The 20,690-nt window shown below is 44.2% G+C and overlaps 1 protein-coding gene across 1 annotated transcript in view; it reads left to right on the top strand.

The window, feature by feature from the left end:
- Window positions 1–20,690, top strand: part of LOC311246358 (retinol dehydrogenase 13) — a gene marked incomplete at its 3' end in the record, with an annotated part of 71,254 nt that overhangs the window by 41,603 nt on the left and 8,961 nt on the right. The window contains exon 4 of the mRNA XM_084336514.1: window positions 5,531–5,692. Coding sequence (XP_084192640.1) covers window positions 5,531–5,692 — 162 coding nt within the window. The remainder of the gene's footprint in view (window positions 1–5,530; window positions 5,693–20,690) is intronic.

The raw sequence follows: 20,690 nt of genomic DNA, 5'->3' as shown, positions 1-20,690 counted from the left end.
AGCTACGTTAGCTAGCCAGCCCGCTTTGGCTCAATATAACATTAGCTACGACAGCTAGCCGGCCCGTTTGGCTCAATATAACGTTAGCTACGTTAGCTAGCCGGCCCGCTTGGCTCAACATAACGTCTACGACAGCTAGCCGGCCTGCTAGCTCAACATAACGTTGGCTACGATAGTTAGCCGGCCTGCTAGCTCAACATAACATTAGCTACGATAGCTAGCCGGCCCGCTAGCTCAACATAAGGTTAGCTACGATAGCTAGCCGGCCCGCTGTCCAACAGAACGTCAGCTACGATAGCTAGCCGGCCCGCTGGCTCCACATAACGTTAGCCAACATAACGTTAGCCACGATAGCTAGCCGGCCCGAGAGAGAGAGAGAGAGAGATATCTCCACGGCGGGAATAGAATAGAGTGCATAAAAACGCACCAAACGTCCAGAGGATGGAGACAACCGCGTGGAGTTGACGAAGTTCATCTGCCGAACGACCGTCCTCTTCATCTTGGCATAAACAATGCTGCACACACTCTCTCTAGGTTAGCTAACGCTAGTTAGCCTTTAGCTAAGCTACTAGCCGACATGGCTATCCCGACTGAACCACACGTTAGCACTCGATATTATAACGTAGCTAAAGCTAACTAGCTGTCCCTGCCTTTAGCTAAGCCGATGCAGGAGCACTCATTCAGGGGTACTACGACTATGCTTGCACCTCATGGTACCAAAGCACCTCAAAGGCGCTAAAAACAAAATTACAAACATCTCAAAACAAACTGGTCAGACTACTGCTTGACCTTACTCCTAGAACCCACCTCACCCTGCCCACTTCGACAACCTAGGATGGCTTAGAGTAGACGACAGAGTACAACAACTTGCAATGGGCCTGGTCTACAAGATACACTACACGACCAAGGTACCCATGTACATGTCAAAATACTTCCCAAAGGTCAGTGAATACCACGATCACAACACCAGAGGGAGCTCCACAAATCATGTCAAACCCAGATTCGGCTCAAATAAGGGACTAAACACGTTTCGCAATTATGCCACATCAATGTGGAACGCCCTACCCAAAGCTGTAAAGGAATGTGGATCACTACCCACTTTCAAAACCTCTCTCAAGGGACACCTACGGGAGACTGCAATTCAACACTGGCCCCTGTAAATATCCTAACCCAATCATTCCAACCCCCTCCAATGTACAGTCATTTACCTAGTATGGTTTTGTCAATAGTTCAATGTACAATTGTGTTTGTTTGTACAGTGTCTCCTCCCCCCCCCCCTCAATGTACAGTGTTACTTGTTTATACAGTATGCCCCCCGCCCCCCCCCCCAACCACCTCCAATGTAAATTACCCAGTATGGTTGTCAATATCCCAATGTACCCAACCCCCCCCACCCAACCTCCAATGTACAGTTTCTACGTCAAATGTATATACTCCCTTTTCTTGACTCCTTCTGTATCACAAACAGTACTGTATTTGCAAATCTGGTATGTCATAAATGTATAGATGTAGCAGTACTGACTATCTGTATGTCATGTATGTCATATATGTCTATATGAATTGAAAATGGGGGACCCTGATGGAAACAAGACAAACGTCTTTCTCAGGTCTGCATCCCCTTAACAATTGTATGTATTGAGCCGTACTGTATTGTACCCATTCTGCAATCTGTTAAATAAAGTTTTCATTCATTCATTCATTCATTCATTCATTCATTCAACAACTTTCATCTTCAGTCCATCTGCCGAACGACCGTCCTCTTCGTCTTGGCTGGCATAACCTCCAATGCTGCACGCGCGAAATAGTCAGACGCAGCTGACGCACGCCGGCCGACTGTACACATGTAACCCCTCCCTTCGTTGAAACCAATAGTATGTCTGCTGCAGAGCCCCAGAGCTCCAATAGTGCATCTGCAGAGCCGCAGAGCCAGGAACAAGTCAGACACATTCTACAAACGTGTCTAATGTGAAATATATAAGTATATAAGCAAAACTAGATTTTAGGTCTGTGATGAAAAAGGGCCTCGCGGGAAGGGGGGCCTCGCAAAAAAACTTTTTTTATTTTTTTTTGTGCGAGGCCCCCCTTCCCGTGAGGCCCTGTGCGACCGCACTGCTCGCACACCCCCTGAGGCGGCCCTGGTTAGGGTGACCATATATTGATTTCCAAAAAAGAGGACATGCTGGCCACAGCCTCGAAATACTTCATGATACTTAATGAACTCAAAGTTTACTCAAAGATGCCTTATTGTTTTAACCTCTTAACACATTGACCGCCGGAGGTCGCTGTGGGCGTATTCCACATGACTTTTTTTATCGTGTTTGAATGAGTCGTTATGACGATATCAATACATCCATTCATAAAGAGAAAGACTTTCGTCTTGTTTACATCAGGGTCCCCCATTTTCAATGCATCATAACATATATGACATACAGATAGACAGTGCTACATCTATACATAGGTTGCTATAAAGCATGTCATCTAACAGTGAAGTTAGCGGTTGTTATTTGATTGATTGTTTGATTGAACATTTTATTAACAGTGAAATGACAGTGTCCTTTTGAAGGAGAGGGAGGTTCTACAATGAATGGCATCTAACAACACACTTCCTGCGATTTATATTTTGTTTCACAATGAGTCATGACCAATCAATTACATAATACAACATTGTGTAAGCAACTAACACATTCCACGTGACTTTATAGTTTTTGAATGAGTCGTTATGACGCTATTAATACATCCATTCATAAAGATTATTGTCCGCCATCTTGGTTTCATTCCTGAAAACACGAACGGCGGAGTGATTCGGAAACAAAGTAATTCGGTTGTGGGCGGGTTCTGGGATCACATGGAGTGTGTTATGAGAAATAACAACATCTGAAAGAAGTGTTTCAGAATCAAGAAAGAAATTTGCATGCCATTGTATAATAGTGCAGATTCACACTCCAAGTGATTTTAGATTGATTTTAAAATACATGGGCTGTACAAAACATTTAAAAACAGACTTATATGGTTCTTCAGTGCATGGGTTCAACTGTTGTTATCTACCTATTGTCTGTTGTTACCAACCTATTGTCTGTTGTTACCTACCTGTTGTCTGTTGTTATACCAACCTGTTGTCTGTTGTTACCTACCTGTTGTCTGTTGTTACCTACCTACTGTCTGTTGTTACCTACCTGTTGTCTGTTGTTACCTACCTGTTATCTGTTGTTACCTACATGTTGTCTGTTGTTACCTACCTGTTATCTGTTGTTACCTACATGTTGTCTGTTGTTACCTACCTGTTATCTGTTGTTACCTACCTGTTGTATGTTGTTACCTACCTGCTGTCTGTTGTTACCTACCTGTTGTCTGTTGTTACCTACCTACTGTCTGTTGTTACCTACCTGTTGTCTGTTGTGATGCTACAGATTACTTGTAAAAGTAATCTGTTTACTGATTACTCCTTTAAAAAGTTATCTAGTTACTTTACTGATTACTTGATTATCAAAGTAACTTACATTGAAAGTAACTAGGTTACTAAGGCCTTGTCCAGACAAAGACGGATCTGATCTTTTTCATTTTCATTTCGTTTTCATATAAACCTTACAGATGTGTTCCATAGACTCACAGGAATTGTGTAAAATTGCCCAAATAGTGAAAGAAATAGCAAAATAGTTCCCCTTTAAAAAAAGCTTTCCGTAAACACGGAATCGTCTCAAGAAATAAGTGCGTGTCACAAATGTACAAAATAAACGTCTTTTAGACATCACTCTTTTATTTTGAAACACCCTGACCGGAAGTGTTATTGTTGTCACTAGCGGAACAACTTGTGTCGTCCGGTTCTGTGCTTTTGAGCTAACTAACGTTATAGTTTCCAAAGGAGAGGAGAGAGACACCACGGCTCACACATGCGAATGCAGCTACGATGGAAAAGCTGCTGATTTTAATCGGCAGGAGAGAGAGCGTGTGTCAAAGCCGTATAGAATCAAACTACCTGTTGTATTAAATTAATTGATTGATGTTTAACTTGTCCCTGTGTCCAGTCCTTTTTCGTCTAAACACACTAAACACTGATGCATGTAATTGTATTACATTTTTACTGTGTTAGTTGTAGCTATGTTAATAAATTCTGAATGGCATTAACGTTAACGTTAGTTGGGTATGTTAGCTAGTATGATAGTCCAGACAAACAAAGCTATTTAGTTAGCTTGCTAGCTATCGTTGGTAAACAAAAGTTTTCTGTATTTAACGTTACCTCATAGCATCAACGCTAGCTGGCTGGCTGGCTACAACGAATTCTCACAAGCTGGCATCGTAAATCTCAACACCAGCCATGGGAATACTATTTACTAAATTATGGAGGCTTTTTAATCGTCACGGTAAGAGAGGATTTGTCAACTGAGGGCATATGCTATGGAACAGTCTATCTGTGCTTGGCCTCTTAGCTAGCTTATTTGGGTTTTCAGAAAAAGGCCTGCTATGTGACGCTAATCTCTAGCTAGTAGGTTTGGCCTCAGGGGCGTCGTTCTGGTATGGCAAGGTATGGCACTCGCCATACCTTGGCAATTCAATTATTATTATTTTTTTTATAATTACAATTTTTTTTATGTTGATTTGGATTTCGAATGTCAACATTATGAACGAAGCTTCGAACTATTCGGTACAGCCCTAGCATGTTTTGATATTGTCAATTATCTCACTTTTACTAGGTGACTTTTACTATAGGTGACTAACTCAAATATGCCACAAAGAAATTGGAAAATGGACATACAGACGTTTTTTAATCAAAGGGCAGCAGAGACAAGTGATACAGGGACACAGCCAGGTAAGGTCTTACAATGGCTTAGTGATTATAACAGTGCAGTTCAGCATTCAGTAACCCATACTTTTTGTGAAGTGTTTTTGATACTACATTCTGTTGAACACACACCTCAAAACCGTACCTAAGGAAAATTGGCTCAATTGCAAGAAAAATAATAGACAGTTATGATATTACATTCTGCATAATTTGTATGCAAAATATTGTGGTTCCCTGCTTTAGTCTGTTGACACATTTCTATACTAAAAATGCTTGTGTAGTCCTGTGTCATACCTAAATGTCATATAAGTGAATTGTATAGAAACAACTCACCAAAAGTGACTATTGCGCAACTGATTTGACAAAAAAAAATCCACCAGGGGGGGGGAAACCCCCCCTTCAACCCCCCCCCATCCCTAATTGCCATACCTTGGCTTTTACTGAAACGACGCCACTGTTTGGCCTCTGGGTTCGGGCAGGTGGGTTCTGGAGAGGTATAGCTGACTGTACCCCTGGCACTCTTATCGCATTATGAGATAGTAACAAAATAGTAACGCACAGGCACTTGGAAAAGTAACTGTAATCAGATTACTGGCTTGTAAAAATGTATGCGTTAGATGACTATTTACTGAAAAAAGTTATCAGATTAGAGTAACGTGTTACTTAGTAGCGCGTTACTGGCATCACTGGTTGTTACCTGTTGTCTGTTGTTACCTACCTGTTGTCTGTTGTTACCTACCTGTTGTCTGCCAGGTGTGATGATGTGCCCTAAGTGGCTGACGGAGGACGGCTATGAAACCCAGCTAGCTGTCAATCACCTGGGCCACTTCCTGCTGACCAATATGCTGCTGGTGAAACTGAAGAGCTCCGCCCCCAGCCGAGTGGTGAACGTGTCCAGCATCGCGCACAGAGGAGGTAACTTCTACAATCTTCACTCTATTTAAAGGAGAAGGCCAGTGTCATTTTATTTAATAATATGACAAGACCAAAACCTACAATGCATTTCTTCTACTCTCAATACTCTTCCTACGCCTAGGAGCTCTCAACCAGGAAGCCATATGGTCCCATTGTATGCTAAAATCATTAAATACATGGTAAATGGACTGCAGTTATATAGTGCTTCTATCCAAAGTGCTTTACAACTTATGTCTCATTATTCACTCACACACCAAATCAATGGAATCGAACCGGGAACCTTCTGATCACCAGACAACCGCTCTACCTCCTGAGCCACTGTCTCACACCAAAGACCACACAGACACAGGAAACAAGTTAAAAGATTCAATAGAAATTGAGTGTTTATATATGCAGCTTTGCAGCAGCCTAAAGCAGGCAGCTTGGGGAGGGTGTGCTTGGAGCTTCTGGGCAGGTGAACTCTAGCTGGTAGACAGCTGATAGACACGACAACCTCATGTTAGGAAATATGAGTTTACGAGCCTCACGTTATGAAGTCGGGTGAACATCCCATGGGCCAGGAAACAAACGCTTGCCAATTGACCTTTCGCAAAGCCCTGTTACTGTTGCTACGTCCGACAAGCTACCCGTCTGAGAGCCAGCTACGTCCGATAAGCTACCCGTCTGACAGCCAGCATGGAGGGTCTCCATAGCTTACCAGTCACGTTAATAGATTCCTTTTGGAGCAATATGACTGCGATATCCTCCAGATCCAGACAAAAAGGCCCATTCTTGTACTGCTTGGGTAAGTTCTGCTTTTGTAATATCATAGAGTTATCATTGTTATTGAAATATTTTAGCAGTCAACATCATCCTATCAAGCTAGCTAATGTGAATGCTGTTTAGCTAGTTAATGCTACTGTGCAACATGCCACCAAGCTGATTTCCAAAGCAAACGACAAGTGCTACTTCTTTTTTTACAAGATGCCAGATTACTGTTCACATGTTGTGGGCCTTATGCACACACTGGACCTTCGGCGTGCAAGAACAGATGAGATCTCCTCCACAAGCAGACCTCAACAATGGCACAAAGCCAGAGGCAAGAAAATAACAAGCCATTTTCAATGTGGTAGTAGCCACGGCCAAAGTCAACCATAAGCGGATAATATCTAGCTATACCCACAACAAGTAAGTTATTCCATTCTGTGTACTGCATATTACCATATAGGCTACCATACCCACCATCAGTTATGGTCTTACTAATCTATGTTATTTCTGTGTCTAGGAAAGCACTAGGAACAGGCATATAGGACCTCCTGAAAGGCATGGCAGATGCACCCAGACAAGATTCCCCCCCCATGTTTATTCAACAACATGTCAACACTTTCAACACGTGGAGGCAAATGAGACAATTTAACATTAGTTGAATATAGAATGGAAGTACTTTATTAATCCCAAGGATCGCCACCACAGATTGCTCACAATAAACATTTAGGTAGTGTCGTATATTTCTAATCAATATCTAAGGTTATTTACAGTACAATGAGGTTGCTATCTGGAAAGGAAGAAAGATCATAATGGTAAAATGGTCTTCTCTACTGAGTAGAGAAATAAACTGTGCAGCCCAGACAAAAGCTATAGTTCAACTCAACTGATTTATTTTGCCAAAGGGCTCAGAGTGAATTAGAAGGTTGTTTTACATACAGGGATTATTTCATTTTACATCAAATATATTGTACAAAAGGATTGATAAGGTTTTCACATCAAACCCAGTATGTACATAAAACAGTAATCATGTTTATCAAATGAAATAGAGAATCTTACTGAGCATTACACATGAGTAAACCTGGTCGACAGATAAGGGATCTGTACATTATTCTAACCTAAACAACATTGGTTTTTCCATGATTTACTCACATGTAAGACAACAGCTTTCTCTGGATGGGCGGTGGAGAGACGCAGACCTGGTTGTCTGGCCTGCTCTCTCTAACCATACGTTCTCATTTATACTCTGGCCTCAGCCAATAATAGCAGTCTAATATTTTAAAGTGGTCCAATCAGGTTTGTCTTCTGGGGGCTGGTCCGCCCCCTGTCTTTCTTCCTTGGGGGCTGGTCTGTGGCCCCAGGGGGGGTCCTATGGCGGCCCCCTCCTTTTGGGCTGTGGCTTCTCAGTTGGACAGAGGGGTATTCCACTTAAACATTTTACAAAGTATTTCCAGTGTATATGAATTACACTCTTCCAGTATTATCACAGTTTTACTCTTGCTTACATTTTAATACCAAATTGCATAATCAGGTGCCAAATAACATTTATCTAATATGTCAGTTTCCTTTTAATATGATCTTGTTTAATTAGTTAGCTCCAGTCTTAACATCCTATCAGAGCCAGCTATCTGGTCTCTGCTATCGCTGCTGAAATCTGCTAGTGCTGAGTGTGACTTTTCAGTTCCTTAGTGGGGTACATTTACATACAGTCTTCAGTCACACAGTTCTCCACTCTGAGTGTGGGAAAATCTACTCTCTCATATCATATATGTACTTTAAGACATTCTTTGAATTTAGCCATTATAAACAGATATTTGTAGTTTTCAGTGATGATGTAACAGTGTGTTTTGTCTCTAATCTATAATTGTATTGATTTAAACAGTTCTATTCAAGTGAGTCACACAGTCTTCAGTCATTCGAGTGGGGCTTGGTTGACTGTATCAGTTGGGTGTGACATTTTCTAGTTCCTTTGTTCTAAACAGTTGAGTACTTAAAATGGGGGTTGAAATGACTATTCCTGTAACACCAGTATAATTAAGCATTACATCACGCGCAGGAGTGGTTTGTGAACAATAAACCATGCCTAGGGGTGGTTGTTAGGCCCGAGGCGCAGCCGAGGGTCGTTAGACCCCCCTAGGCATGGTTTATTGTTCACAAATCACGACTGCAAGTGGTGTAAAGCTTTTATACAACTGCCACATTCATCCAACCTTATTGCTATACAATAAACACACATTAATCCATCCGCCAGAAAAAGTAGTTCCCACAACTACAAAAAAGACAATTTGCCTCCATGTGGAAGCAGCTCGGAAGTGCATCCAACCAACTAACACATCCAACTGTGTATTATTGGAATGATTGAGAGAAGTTGCCTCATGTGGAAGCAGCTCGGAAGTGCATCCAACCAACTAACACATCCAACTGTGTATTATTGGAATGATTGATTGAACATTTTATTACCAGATGCAGAATGGGTACAATACAGTACGGCTCAATACACACAATTGTTAAGGGGATGCAGACCTACTTTCTATAGAACTTCATTCTTAGATGCTTCTATAGAAAGTAGGTAAAACAAATTAAAAAGTTTTCTTTGCCCTATAGGGAAAAAAAGTTTTCTTCGCCCTATTTTTTATTTATTTTTTTAAACCTACTGTAGAGGGCCTAAACTTAACCAGTTGGAAACCAAGCGTACAGTAATAAAATTAGCAATCAATCAACTCAATAGGCCATGCTCACTTAGAACAGCGCAGCACCCAGCTCTCTCTCAGTCTGACTATCCCCCGCGTTGCAGACAGGAGTGTGTGTGTGTGTGTGCGTGTGTGTGTGTGTGTGTGTGTGTGTGTGTGTGTGTGTGTGTGTGGGGGGGGGGGGTGGGTGGAGACTGAGCCAGCATCGGACAGTGTGAGAGTGAGGGCTGCAGTCAGAGAGAAGGAAAAAGAAATTGAAAAAAAAATTGCAAATTAATCATTCAATCAATCCGCGATTTTTCTTTTGTTACACAATGATTCAAGACCCATCAATTACATCATCCAACATTGTTTAAAGGACTAAGACATTCGCAGTGACAGAATCGCTTGATATTTAGTCGTTTAGTCGTTATCAACATATCCATTTATTAAAGATTATTGTCCGCCATCTTGTGATCCGGCGGAGTGATGTGATGTGATTCGGTTGTGGGCGGGTCCTGGGCCAGCAGCGTGGAATTGTGAAGAATAAACACGTGTAAAATGACTGTTTCAGCCAATCAGAATCGAGAAATTTGCATGCCGTTGTATAACACTTATTACTTAGCTCTGAAAACCCATTCTGCTGTTGAAAGGGTACACCTGGCTTTTTGCATTATGGTTTTCTAATTATATACACATATTAGTTATGAAATACACAGTCAAGGATACCACAGTAGTCAAAAAATAAAATAACAGTCAAAGATATACATTCTAAAATATACAGTCCTAAAATATAAAAAGGTACAGGAAGATATACAAGGATTTATACCCAGTACTATTATGCAAACATTTTGGGGATGTCACTGTTTTGAATGAGTTCAGGTGTGTGAGTTTATTTTCTAAGTGTGCTAATGTCTGCTTTCAGCTTTTCTACCTCTGTTTCTTTTAAAGCCAATATCACTTTCAGGTTATCATTTTCTTCTTCTAAGTTCTTCTCTTTTTCTGTGCACTGCTCCTCTTCTGGTTCCCCTTCCAGTTGACCTTGTTCAGAAATGGGGGGGGGGGGGTATCTCAGGACTCTCTGGAAAGAATAATATTTACATCCCATCTTTGTCTTCTTTTTCACAGCCTCCCCTATTACACAATGGAGCATCTTTTGTTGATGCTGGAGCACTCCCTGTCACCCAACCAGAAGACTTCCCTAACTTTCCTCTACCACCCCAACCGACAAGTGTATGCACAGTTCTGCATGCAAATGGCATACGTAGCTACAACAGAGTGATAATTTCCCTACCTGATTCTATAGCCCTAGAACGTGACACCAGACAACAGAACACAAACAACCTGTGGTTTATTGCAAGGTCTGATCGCATAACATCAAGCTCTTTTAAAATAATCTGCTCCAGGAGAGAAGGCCATGACAAACTTGATGTAAGCTTAAAGTGTAAAGGATCAGTATTGATTGATTGATTGATTGAAAACTTTATTAACAGATTGTAGAATGGGTACAATACAGTACAGCTCAATACACACAATTGTTAAGGGGATGCAGACCAGAGAAAGACTTTCGTCTTGTTTACATCAGGGTCCCCCATTTTCAATTCATCAGGACATATATGACATACATGACATACAGATAGTCAGTACTGCTACATCTATACATTTATGACATACCAGATTTGCAAATACAGTACTGTTTGTGATACAGAAGGAGTCAAGAAAAGGGAGTATATACATTTGACGTAGAAACTGTACATTGGAGGAGGTTGTGTGGGGGGGGTTGGGTACATTGGGATATTGACAAACATACTGGGTAATTTACATTGGAGGTGGTTGGGGGGGGGGGGGCCGGGGGGCACACTGTATAAACAAGTAATACTGTACATTGAGGGGGGGGGGGAGGAGACACTGTACAAACAAACAAAATTGTACATTGAACTATTGACAAAACCATACTAGGTAAATGACTGTACATTGGAGGGGGTTGGGTTAGGATATTTACAGGGGCCAGTGTTGAATTGCAGTCTCCCGTAGGTGTCCCTTGAGAGAGGTTTTGAAAGTGGGTAGTGATCCACATTCCTTTACAGCTTTGGGTAGGGCGTTCCACATTGATGTGGCATAATTGCGAAACGTGTTTAGTCCCTTATTTGAGCCGAATCTGGGTTTAACATGATTTGTGGAGCTCCCTCTGGTGTTGTGATCGTGGTATTCACTGACCTTTGGGAAGTATTTTGACATGTACATGGGTACCTTGGTCGTGTAGTGTATCTTGTAGACCAGGCCCATTGCAAGTTGTTGTACTCTGTCGTCTACTCTAAGCCATCCTAGGTTGTCAAAGTGCGCAGGGGTGAGGTGGGTTCTAGGAGTAAGGTCAAGCAGTAGTCTGACCAGTTTGTTTTGAGATGTTTGTAATTTTGTTTTTAGCGCCTTTGAGGTGCTTTGGTACCATGAGGTGCAAGCATAGTCGTAGTACCCCTGAATGAGTGCTCCTGCCAGAGTCTTCAGGGTGTTCTTGTTTACCAGAGAGGAGATCCGGTACAAGAATCGAGTTCGTTGGTTGACTTTTTTTATTACATTGGATGCCATTTTGTCACAGGAGAGATTAGCCTCTAGGATGGAACCCAGGTAGGTAATTTCATCTTTCCTTGTGACAATATTGTCACCCACTGTAACTGAGAAGCCGTCGGTCTTGCTGAGTTTGTTATTTGAACCGAAGAGAATGGACTCTGTTTTGCCCATGTGTAATGATAGTTTGTTATCAGCGAGCCATATGCAGATTCTGCCTAGTTCCGAGCTGAGGGTTTTTTCAACCTGTAACTTGTTCTTGTCAGAGACCAGCAGGGCTGAGTCGTCCGCAAACAGGAACAAGTTGCAGTCACAAGCTGACGACATGTCATTTGCATAAATTAGGAACAGTAGCGGTCCTAGTATGCTTCCTTGTGGAACACCACAGCTCACTGTGAGGGGGGGGGATAGGGTACCGTTTACCTCCACCATCTGTTCCCTCCCCTCAAGGTAGGATTGCATCCAGCTCACTGATAGACTATCAAAACCAATTGCTTTTAGCTTGTCAATCAGAATGGAGTGATTGACCGTGTCAAAGGCCTTTTGTAGGTCCAGCATGACCATGCCGCAGTATTTGCCTGCGTCCACCTCTTGTTTGATGTGGTCATTCAAATAGAGAAGGCATGTGTCAGTGGAGTGGGATGTTCTGAAGCCAGATTGGAATTCGTAGATTAGATTTTTTTCCGCTAGGTACTTTTCGACCTGTTCGTAGACTATTTTTTCCATGACTTTCGAGATGGAGGTGAGAATAGAAACAGGGCGGTAGTTGCCTGGGTCTAATTTGCTGCCCTTTTTGTGCAGAGGGGTCACCCTCGCAATTTTGAAGTCCTTGGGGACGTGTCCCTGTTTTATGGAGAGGTTTATTATGTGTGTGATGATTGGGGTGATGGCGGCTGCTGAGTCTCTGAGGAATTTGGAGGGGATGTTGTCATGGCCAGTGGCCTTGTTAGGTTGGAGGGCGCTCAGTTTATTGAGTACCTCATCTGTTGTTACCATTTCCAGCTTGAAGTCGTCCTTGCGGACCCCTAGGTTTTTGTAGTAAGCTACTATGTGTTCTACCCCATAAAGCCCTGAGTGGGAGGGTAGTTTGTTTACCAGTGTTGTGGCTATGTTTGTGAAGAAAATGTTTAAGTAATTGGCTACATCCAGCTTGTCTGTGATGAGCGTGTTGTCCGTTTTTATGTTTATGTTTGAGAATCTGGTTTTAAGTTTTTTACTGCATCCTAGTTGATTATTGAGTAATTTCCAAAGTTCACGTGGTTTGTTTTTGTTTTCCTCAGTTTTGTCATTGATGAAATTCTTTTTTGCAGTTTTGATCATGGAGTTTACGTCGTTTCTTAGTCTGTTTCTTTCTAGTTTGAGTTCAGTCACGTGGGCTTGGAGTTCACTGCTCGTGCTTTTAGTAAGCTTTGACTGACTTTTACGAAACTCAGAGCATTTTTTGTCTCTGGTTTTCATAGCGGCCAGTATTTCGGAGTGCATCCACGGCTCAGCGCGATTTTTTACCCTGGTGGTTCTTAGGGGGGCCATGTCGTTTAGTATTGCTGAGAATTTGGTTTTGAAACCAAGCCATGTTTCTTCAACCAGTGTACCATTGAGTTCATCTGACCAGTCCAGACTCTCCAGTTCAAGGTTGAAGGCCTCGCTAGAGTAGGTTTTGAGGTCTCTAGATGTGACTGTTTTGTGGCAGCCAGCCTTTTGTTTTAGTTTTTTTCGGGTACAGAATATCATATAATGGCCATGAAATATCAGACCAAGGCCATGAAAAGGGGTACAGAACTAGAGCCCATATCAGCAACACAGTAGACAAAGCTTACAGGTAATCTAGTGGAGTGCATACAGAACCAAGCATTTCACTGTAATGTACATGTACCTTATATGTGACAAATAAAACAAAACTTGAACTTGTAACCATGTGGTTTTGTTGTAAATCCTCAGGCCCCACACCTCGGTACATCACCTATGTCTTAGAAATAGGATAGAGTGGAAGTCCAAGCTATGGGCTTTTAGAAATGAAGGGTCCATCCAAGGAAAGCTTCACAGAGTGTGCTTACCTTTTAAAGCAGGCAGATGGCAGCTATAAACTAAAAGAGTGTCACGATCTTCACTACTGTACCAAATGACAGGGCAGCTTGGGCTCACTGGTATGGTGTGATTTCTATGTTCACTGCAGAATACTACAACCTACAGAGAATACACTTTGATGTAGCAAAATGGGAGCAGATGAAGAACAAGCTTGATGCTTTTTACTTTGATTTCTACAGTCCATGCCAGCGTGAAATGTGAATGTGGAACTGGATTATCACTCACCATTGACAATCACCACACTGTTGAGTCTCTTCTGGGTTTTCCTCATTGGTGCTGGAGGTGGAGGCATCTTGCAAAGTCGTTCTGAGTCTGTACAACCATAACTTGTGTTATTTTGGAATAAAACAATACAATCACAGAGGCATCTAAAGTTAGCTACCGTTTCCTTGGAGATCTTCTCCAGGCCCCTTGTTCCTTTGTGGGGTTGCCTAGCAAACGTTATAGCTAATTTGAACGTTACTTAGCTAGTAGCCCTCCTCATCATTGTGAATATAGTACATTACATGCTGGTAGAAGTATAGTACTCACTACTCAGTCACGAGAATGGATACTTAGCTAGCTGCATAACAAATATTTTACTATATTCTTCCAGTTTGTGAATGTAATCTTAGCTAGCTAACTGGCTACGTTAGGCAGTTAGCACTTGTTTACCTTGGAACACACTGTGGCAGATATCATCCCCCATCACATGGCTATGTGAAGGATGGGAGATACTATTGCCACGGGCAGAGGAGAAGCAATTAGGCAGCTGATTAGGACTGATAGAACACACCTGTGCACCACGAGATCACCCACATCCCACACTGTTATGTCGTAGTAAGAATGAGTAATGGACACTTTAGTACCAGCGTCTGTCTTTATTCACTTCCATACCAAGAGCTACCTTGCTCAGTCATCCACTCCACCTGGTGTGTCACACCGGGGCACATCCAGCCCAGTGTAACCCATGCTCTAGGTTAGAGCTCCGCCTACAGGCCTAATGGAGACACCACATATCCTTCTCAATAAGACAACACTTACATGGCTGGTTATAACTGTAACTTAGAATCCATTAAGGCTAAACAGTAAAGAACATTTCAAAGTGTGTAGGCTACTCTTACCTTTCTTAAGTTATAACTAAGATAGAGTCCATTAAAGCTAAACAGTAAAAAGAACATTTACTCTACCGTTCTTATTCCTGCCTATGAAAAACAGAATAAACATTTGTATACATATTTCAATTCTATGCATTACTAGCATTCAAGTCTGCCACAATTATAATTAACCAGACCCGTTAACTCTTTCACCTTTCAGCAATACTTTTACTAATATCAATATTACATAACACTTTTCTCAGTGGCTCATCACAAAGTCCTGAGTCCACACAGGTGCTCGTCTCGGCCTGGCCTGTCTTACAGGTTCTGTGTGTGTGTCAGAAGGTGGCCCTGCTGTAATGTCACCGTCCAAAGGCGACCCCTCGCCGTCCCCCTCTCCTCTCCAAAGAGAGACCGGTGCCAGATGGGAAGCATTCCAACAGCGTCCATCAGCCAGCATGTAGGTGTGCAGCCCTTTCTGTCCCACCACCTTGAGTGGCTTGGAGAACTTGCACTGAGTCTTAGGAAGAATGCCAGGTTTCTTAACCCGAACGTATGAGCCACATGGGAATGACACACTCTTCGCACCTCGCCTTTGATCCGTGTACGCCTTGCTTCTGTCCTGTTGCACGGCTACTCTGGCGGCTATGTCCTCCGACGAGTGTGGTGTGGCTTGTGGAATCTGAAATCCAGCCACATGGAGTTTGGTGCGCATAGGCTTACCATGCAACAGTTCTGCTGGTGAGTGCTGTGTCACAGAGTGACACAGTCTGTTGTAAACTCCTTCCATTGCTTGCCTTCCAGCGAGGCCGTCTGCAAGCTGTCTTTCAAACTGCGGTTAAAGCGTTCTATTTCCCCATTTGCCCGTGGATAATACACAGATGACTTCCTGTGCACTATGCCCCTGTCTTGGAGAAACGCCTCAAACTCCCGAGACACAAACTGAGAGCCATTGTCAGAGACAAGCTCTTTCGGATTGCCCTCTCTGCTGAAAACTGTAGATAGGAATATTGTCACAGTCCGTGATGTAACCTGTGGCACAAAAGCTATCTCAGGCCACTTACTGTAGTAGTCTATTAGTGTGATTGCAAAGCGACAGTCCAGGGGCGCTTTATCAAAGTGCCCCACCACGTCAATTGCCAGTTTCTCCCAAGCCCCAGTAGGATAGGGCACAGGCTGCAGTGGAGAGGTGCGTGTGACTGCTGACTTGTCATGTGACTGGCATGTGTTGCATGCTTTGATAGCCGACTCAACCTGGGCATCCATGCCAGGCCACCAGTATACTTCTCTGAGTCTCTGTTTTGTCCTCACGATTCCCTGGTGAGTGTCGTGAGCCAGGGAGATCAGTTTGGGCTGTAGACTCTCTGGGACGAGCAGTCTATATGGGCCTCGCACGACACAGTCATCGTGTAGAGAGAGTTCGTTCTGTAGTTTGAAGAACATCCGTAGGTCCGGGTCAAGATCCTTTTTGGATTTAGGCCATCTGGAGGTGAGTATCTCACGTAGTTTCAGTTGCGCCGGGCAGGCAGTGCATGCAGCTTTGAACTCCGCCGCCGTGATAGCTGAGAGATTAGAGACAAGGGCTACCACTTCCACGTCCTCCTCCTGGCTAGGTTCTGAGCCGGGTAGTGGGAGACGGGACAGGCAGTCCGCAGTGAAGTTTTCTCTGCCGGGCTTGTACTGAATGTCATAGCAGAATGACATTAGCCTAGCGGACCACCTGGCCACGCGCATGCCCGCTCTACCTTGACCCTTTGAAGAGAGCAGTGTGGTCAGGGGACTGTGGTCTGTCCGTAGTGTGAAGTGTCTTCCCCACAGGTATGTCCTCCACTTTTCCGTTGCCCACACACAGCCCAGCGCCTCTTTTTCCACAGTCGAATATTTTCTCTCTGCCTGCGACAGCGTGCGGAAGGCGAACGCCACAGTCCTTTCTGAGGCGTCCGGATGCATCTGGGTGAGGACGGCGCCCAGACCGTAGTCCGATGCGTCTGTAGTGACGACCATGGGCAGCTCAGGGTCAAAGAGTGAGAGTGCAGGGCTATCAACTATGAGTCCTTTAACTGCCTCAAAACTCTGCTGAGCCTCAGGAGTCCAGTCGAATGTTGCTGACCCTCGGAGCAGCGCTCGCAGCGGCTCCACGACAACAGCGTAGTCTGGGATGAATTTTGAATACCACCCTGTGAGCCCCAGGAATGACCTCAGCCTGATGAGATCTGTAGGTGGGGGTAGCTCAGACACAGCAGCAGCGTGAGATGCGTCAGGTCGTAGTCCTTTTGCTGACACTGTGTGCCCCAGGAAAGTCAGCTCTGTTTTCCTGACGTGACACTTGGAGTAGTTGAGCTTGAGCCCTGCATCGTCTATGCGTCGCAGCACCGCCGTCAGGTTCCTGTCGTGCTCCTCCACTGATGTACCTGTAACAATGATGTCATCGAGATAGCACTGGACCCCCGACAGACCTTTAAGGATTATTGACATCATCCGTTGGAAACAGCTGGGTGCCGATGCCAGTCCGTACGGCACTCTCTTAAAGCGAAACAGTCCATCATGAGTAATGAATGTCGTCAAGCTACGGCTGTCCTCGTGTAGTGTAACCTGGTGATAAGCACTCTGAAGGTCTAATGTCGAAAACAGTGTCGCGCCCCTCAATTCTGTAAACAGTTCCTCCATGTGGGGTAGTGGAAACCCATCTATGACCACTGCCTTATTTGGCTCCCTCAGGTCCACACAGAGGCGTAATTCTGCGTTTTTCTTTGTAGTAACGACTATGGGTGAGATCCATTCAGATGCCTCTACAGGCTCGATTATGTCCTGCTCTACCAGTCTCTTTATCTCCTGGGATCCAGCTGCTCTAACTGAGAATGGCAACCTACGTAGTGGTTGTTGTACAGGTCTGACTTCTGGACGTATTTTCACCCTATGTGTGAATGCCTTTGCACACCCAAGTGTATTTTTCTCAACACTGGTCGCAACTGAATTTGTCTGGTTGCACTGAGCTGACGTGACCTTGCCGTCTAGTATCTGCACCTGTAACGCAGTAAACAGGTCCCTCCCTAACACTGGAGACCCATTCTGCACAATGTAAATTTCTGTGTCAGTGCAGCGGTCACCAAAAGCTACACTAGCCTTCAAGCATCCATGAACGGGGATTGCATTACCTCCGTAGCTGACTAGACTTAGCTTCGGTGTTGTAAGAGATGCATTAGGGAATAATTGCATGTAACTCGCTCTGGGCAAAATAGACACAGCTGAACCTGTATCTAGCATGAGCTCAATGTCCTGACCGTCTCGTTCATCTGTGCTAACCTGCACTGTACACACTATCTTTTCAACCGAACGTGCACCATCTACCATGCACAATACAGTCACTTCAGGTACAGTCTCAGACTCGGTTACCTCACTCACTCTGTTAGACCCCCGACACACTTTTGAAAAATGTCCCTTCTTTTTACATGTGTTGCACAGTGCATCCCTAGCAGGTCATCCATCAAAGCTGGCGATGTGTTGAGGAGAGCCACATCTGTAACATGTCTTACCCTGCATAGTCTGTGTAGGCAAGGGTTGCGGTGACGCATTAAAATTACCCCGCTGTGACTTGTACTGTCGCGAGCGTGAAAACTGGACTGTCTCTACCGTGCTCTCCGGCTGTCCCTGAAGCATGACTTTTGCCTCCGACACCGCAGTTTCAATCTGAGCAGCGATCATTACAGCCTTGGTCAGTGTCAGTGGAACTTCCAGTAGTAATCACTCCCTGATGCGTGCTGAGTTGGTCTTTTCTACCAGCTGGTCCCGGATAATTTCCTCTTCCATCCCCCCGAACTCACAAGTTGTAGCTAGCTCCTTTAGAGAGGCAACGTACTGGTCCGTGTTCTCGCCATTGCGTTGGCTACGTTGACGAAAACGGTAGCGCTCCGCGACTACATTAACTTTCTGTGTAAAGAACTTTCTAATAACTGATAAAGCTGTGGCGTACTTATCATCTGCCACCGTCATTGTATAGAAAAGTCTTTGTCCTTCCACTCCCAAACAATGGATGAGCAGGGCACGCTTGCGCGCGTCAGGTAGCTCCTTCTCGGACATGGCTAGTAGGTAATTTTCGAACGAGCGGATCCATGCCGTGAATGGAATGGCTGGCTCTCCGCCGTTTTGAAGAAAAGGTGCCGGTTGGCTTAGGTTCAACATCGACATCGTCGTCGCCAATATGTTATGTCGTAGTAAGAATGAGTAATGGACACTTTAGTACCAGCGTCTGTCTTTATTCACTTCCATACCAAGAGCTACCTTGCTCAGTCATCCACTCCACCTGGTGTGTCACACCGGGGCACATCCAGCCCAGTGTAACCCATGCTCTAGGTTAGAGCTCCACCTACAGGCCTAATGGAGACACCACACACACACACACACACACCAGACACACATAACATAAAACACTAGGACAGACAGAGTATTGTTGAGTGGAGGTGAGGAAGGAGCGGAGTACAGAGAGAGAGAGAGAGAGATTGTTATACAGAGTTTGTGAGGTGAGAGGTAGTTGAGAGGAGAGGTGAAGGCGAGAAGGTGTTCATTGGTACTGGACCCTAGACCGGCTGTGAAACCCCCTTGTGTAACTGACCCTGGACTGGAAGACAACCCTGAGTATTGAACAATCCCTTTTTTGTACGAGAGCCTGTTTTGTGTTTTTGACCTTGGACTGTTATACGACTATTCTAATTGCCCATCGGACTATATTTGCTCTAATTCAATAAATATATTGTATTGATTGAAATTGTGCTTGTGTGGACAATTAATTTGTTTTTGAACCGTGACAAGTCTGAACACCACCAGGCTCGTCACAATACGTATTTCTGCTTGTTGATCTTCGAGAAATTCAGCTGGGCATGGGGCCTCCCACAATGTTTTATCCACTCTTGGGTTTTGGGCTTTGGAAAGGGTAAAAATATCACTCCCCCCTGCTGTCCGATTTTCACAATCCGTATACACAACACTTCACCATTTTTCTCACTGCTGCCTGGATGTCGGACCTCATCACGGAGCCTCACGGCTGATAGAATATGATTGGACAAAGGGCATTTAGGGGAGGGGTTTGGCGAAAGGTCAATTGGGCACCATGTAATTCAAAGACGTGAAATTCCATATGATCGACTGAATATTGCAACTTTGTGTAATTTCACGTCTTTATATTACGTTGCGCCCGATTGGCGAGCATTTGCTTTCTGGCCCATGGTGTTTTCACCCAAACTCATAACACGAGTTTGCCATGGCAGGGAAAGGAAGAGGAGAAGGGGGCCTTTCAAGGATGTTCGGTTCCAACCTGGTAGAGCAGCCTCTGAAAGGGGGACAAGGTTTCCCTTCAAACTGCCTCCCGCTGGAGTGGCCTCCAGGAAAGATCACATGGGCCTGTGATTGGCTGCACTCTGTGGAGAGGCCTCAGTTGGGGGGGGGGGTTATCCGCCGGGAACATGGGCCTTGCTAGCATGGGAGTGGGGGGGTTGCTTTCCAACGATGGATGAAGCCAGATCTAGAAATGACAAGCAGAGCATATATAGGCAGGGGAAGTGTCGACGGAGAATGCAGAGAATACTCAGAATGACGTTCCAGCGTTCCAGTGAGAATATACTTACCTGTACTTACCTTCAGGATATGACCTGAAAAAAACCCACTGGTTTTATCCTTTAACCCTTTCACTACCACACTACCAAATGGTTCACTGTGACAATACATAATGTTAACCCTTTCACTGCCACATGAGAAAGGTTAACCCTTTCACTACCACACTACAGACGGTAGTGGACATGGCTGGTTAGGCTTCGGGAGAGGTGTTAGTTGGACAATGCCTAGGCTAACCGGGCATGTCCGCTTCCA

Source organism: Notolepis coatsorum (genome assembly GCF_963971535.1).
Source record: "Notolepis coatsorum genome assembly, chromosome: 19".
Classification (NCBI taxonomy): domain Eukaryota; kingdom Metazoa; phylum Chordata; class Actinopteri; order Aulopiformes; family Paralepididae; genus Notolepis; species Notolepis coatsorum.
Note: the sequence above shows the minus strand (reverse complement) of the source record. Positions and strands in the feature narration are given on the sequence as shown.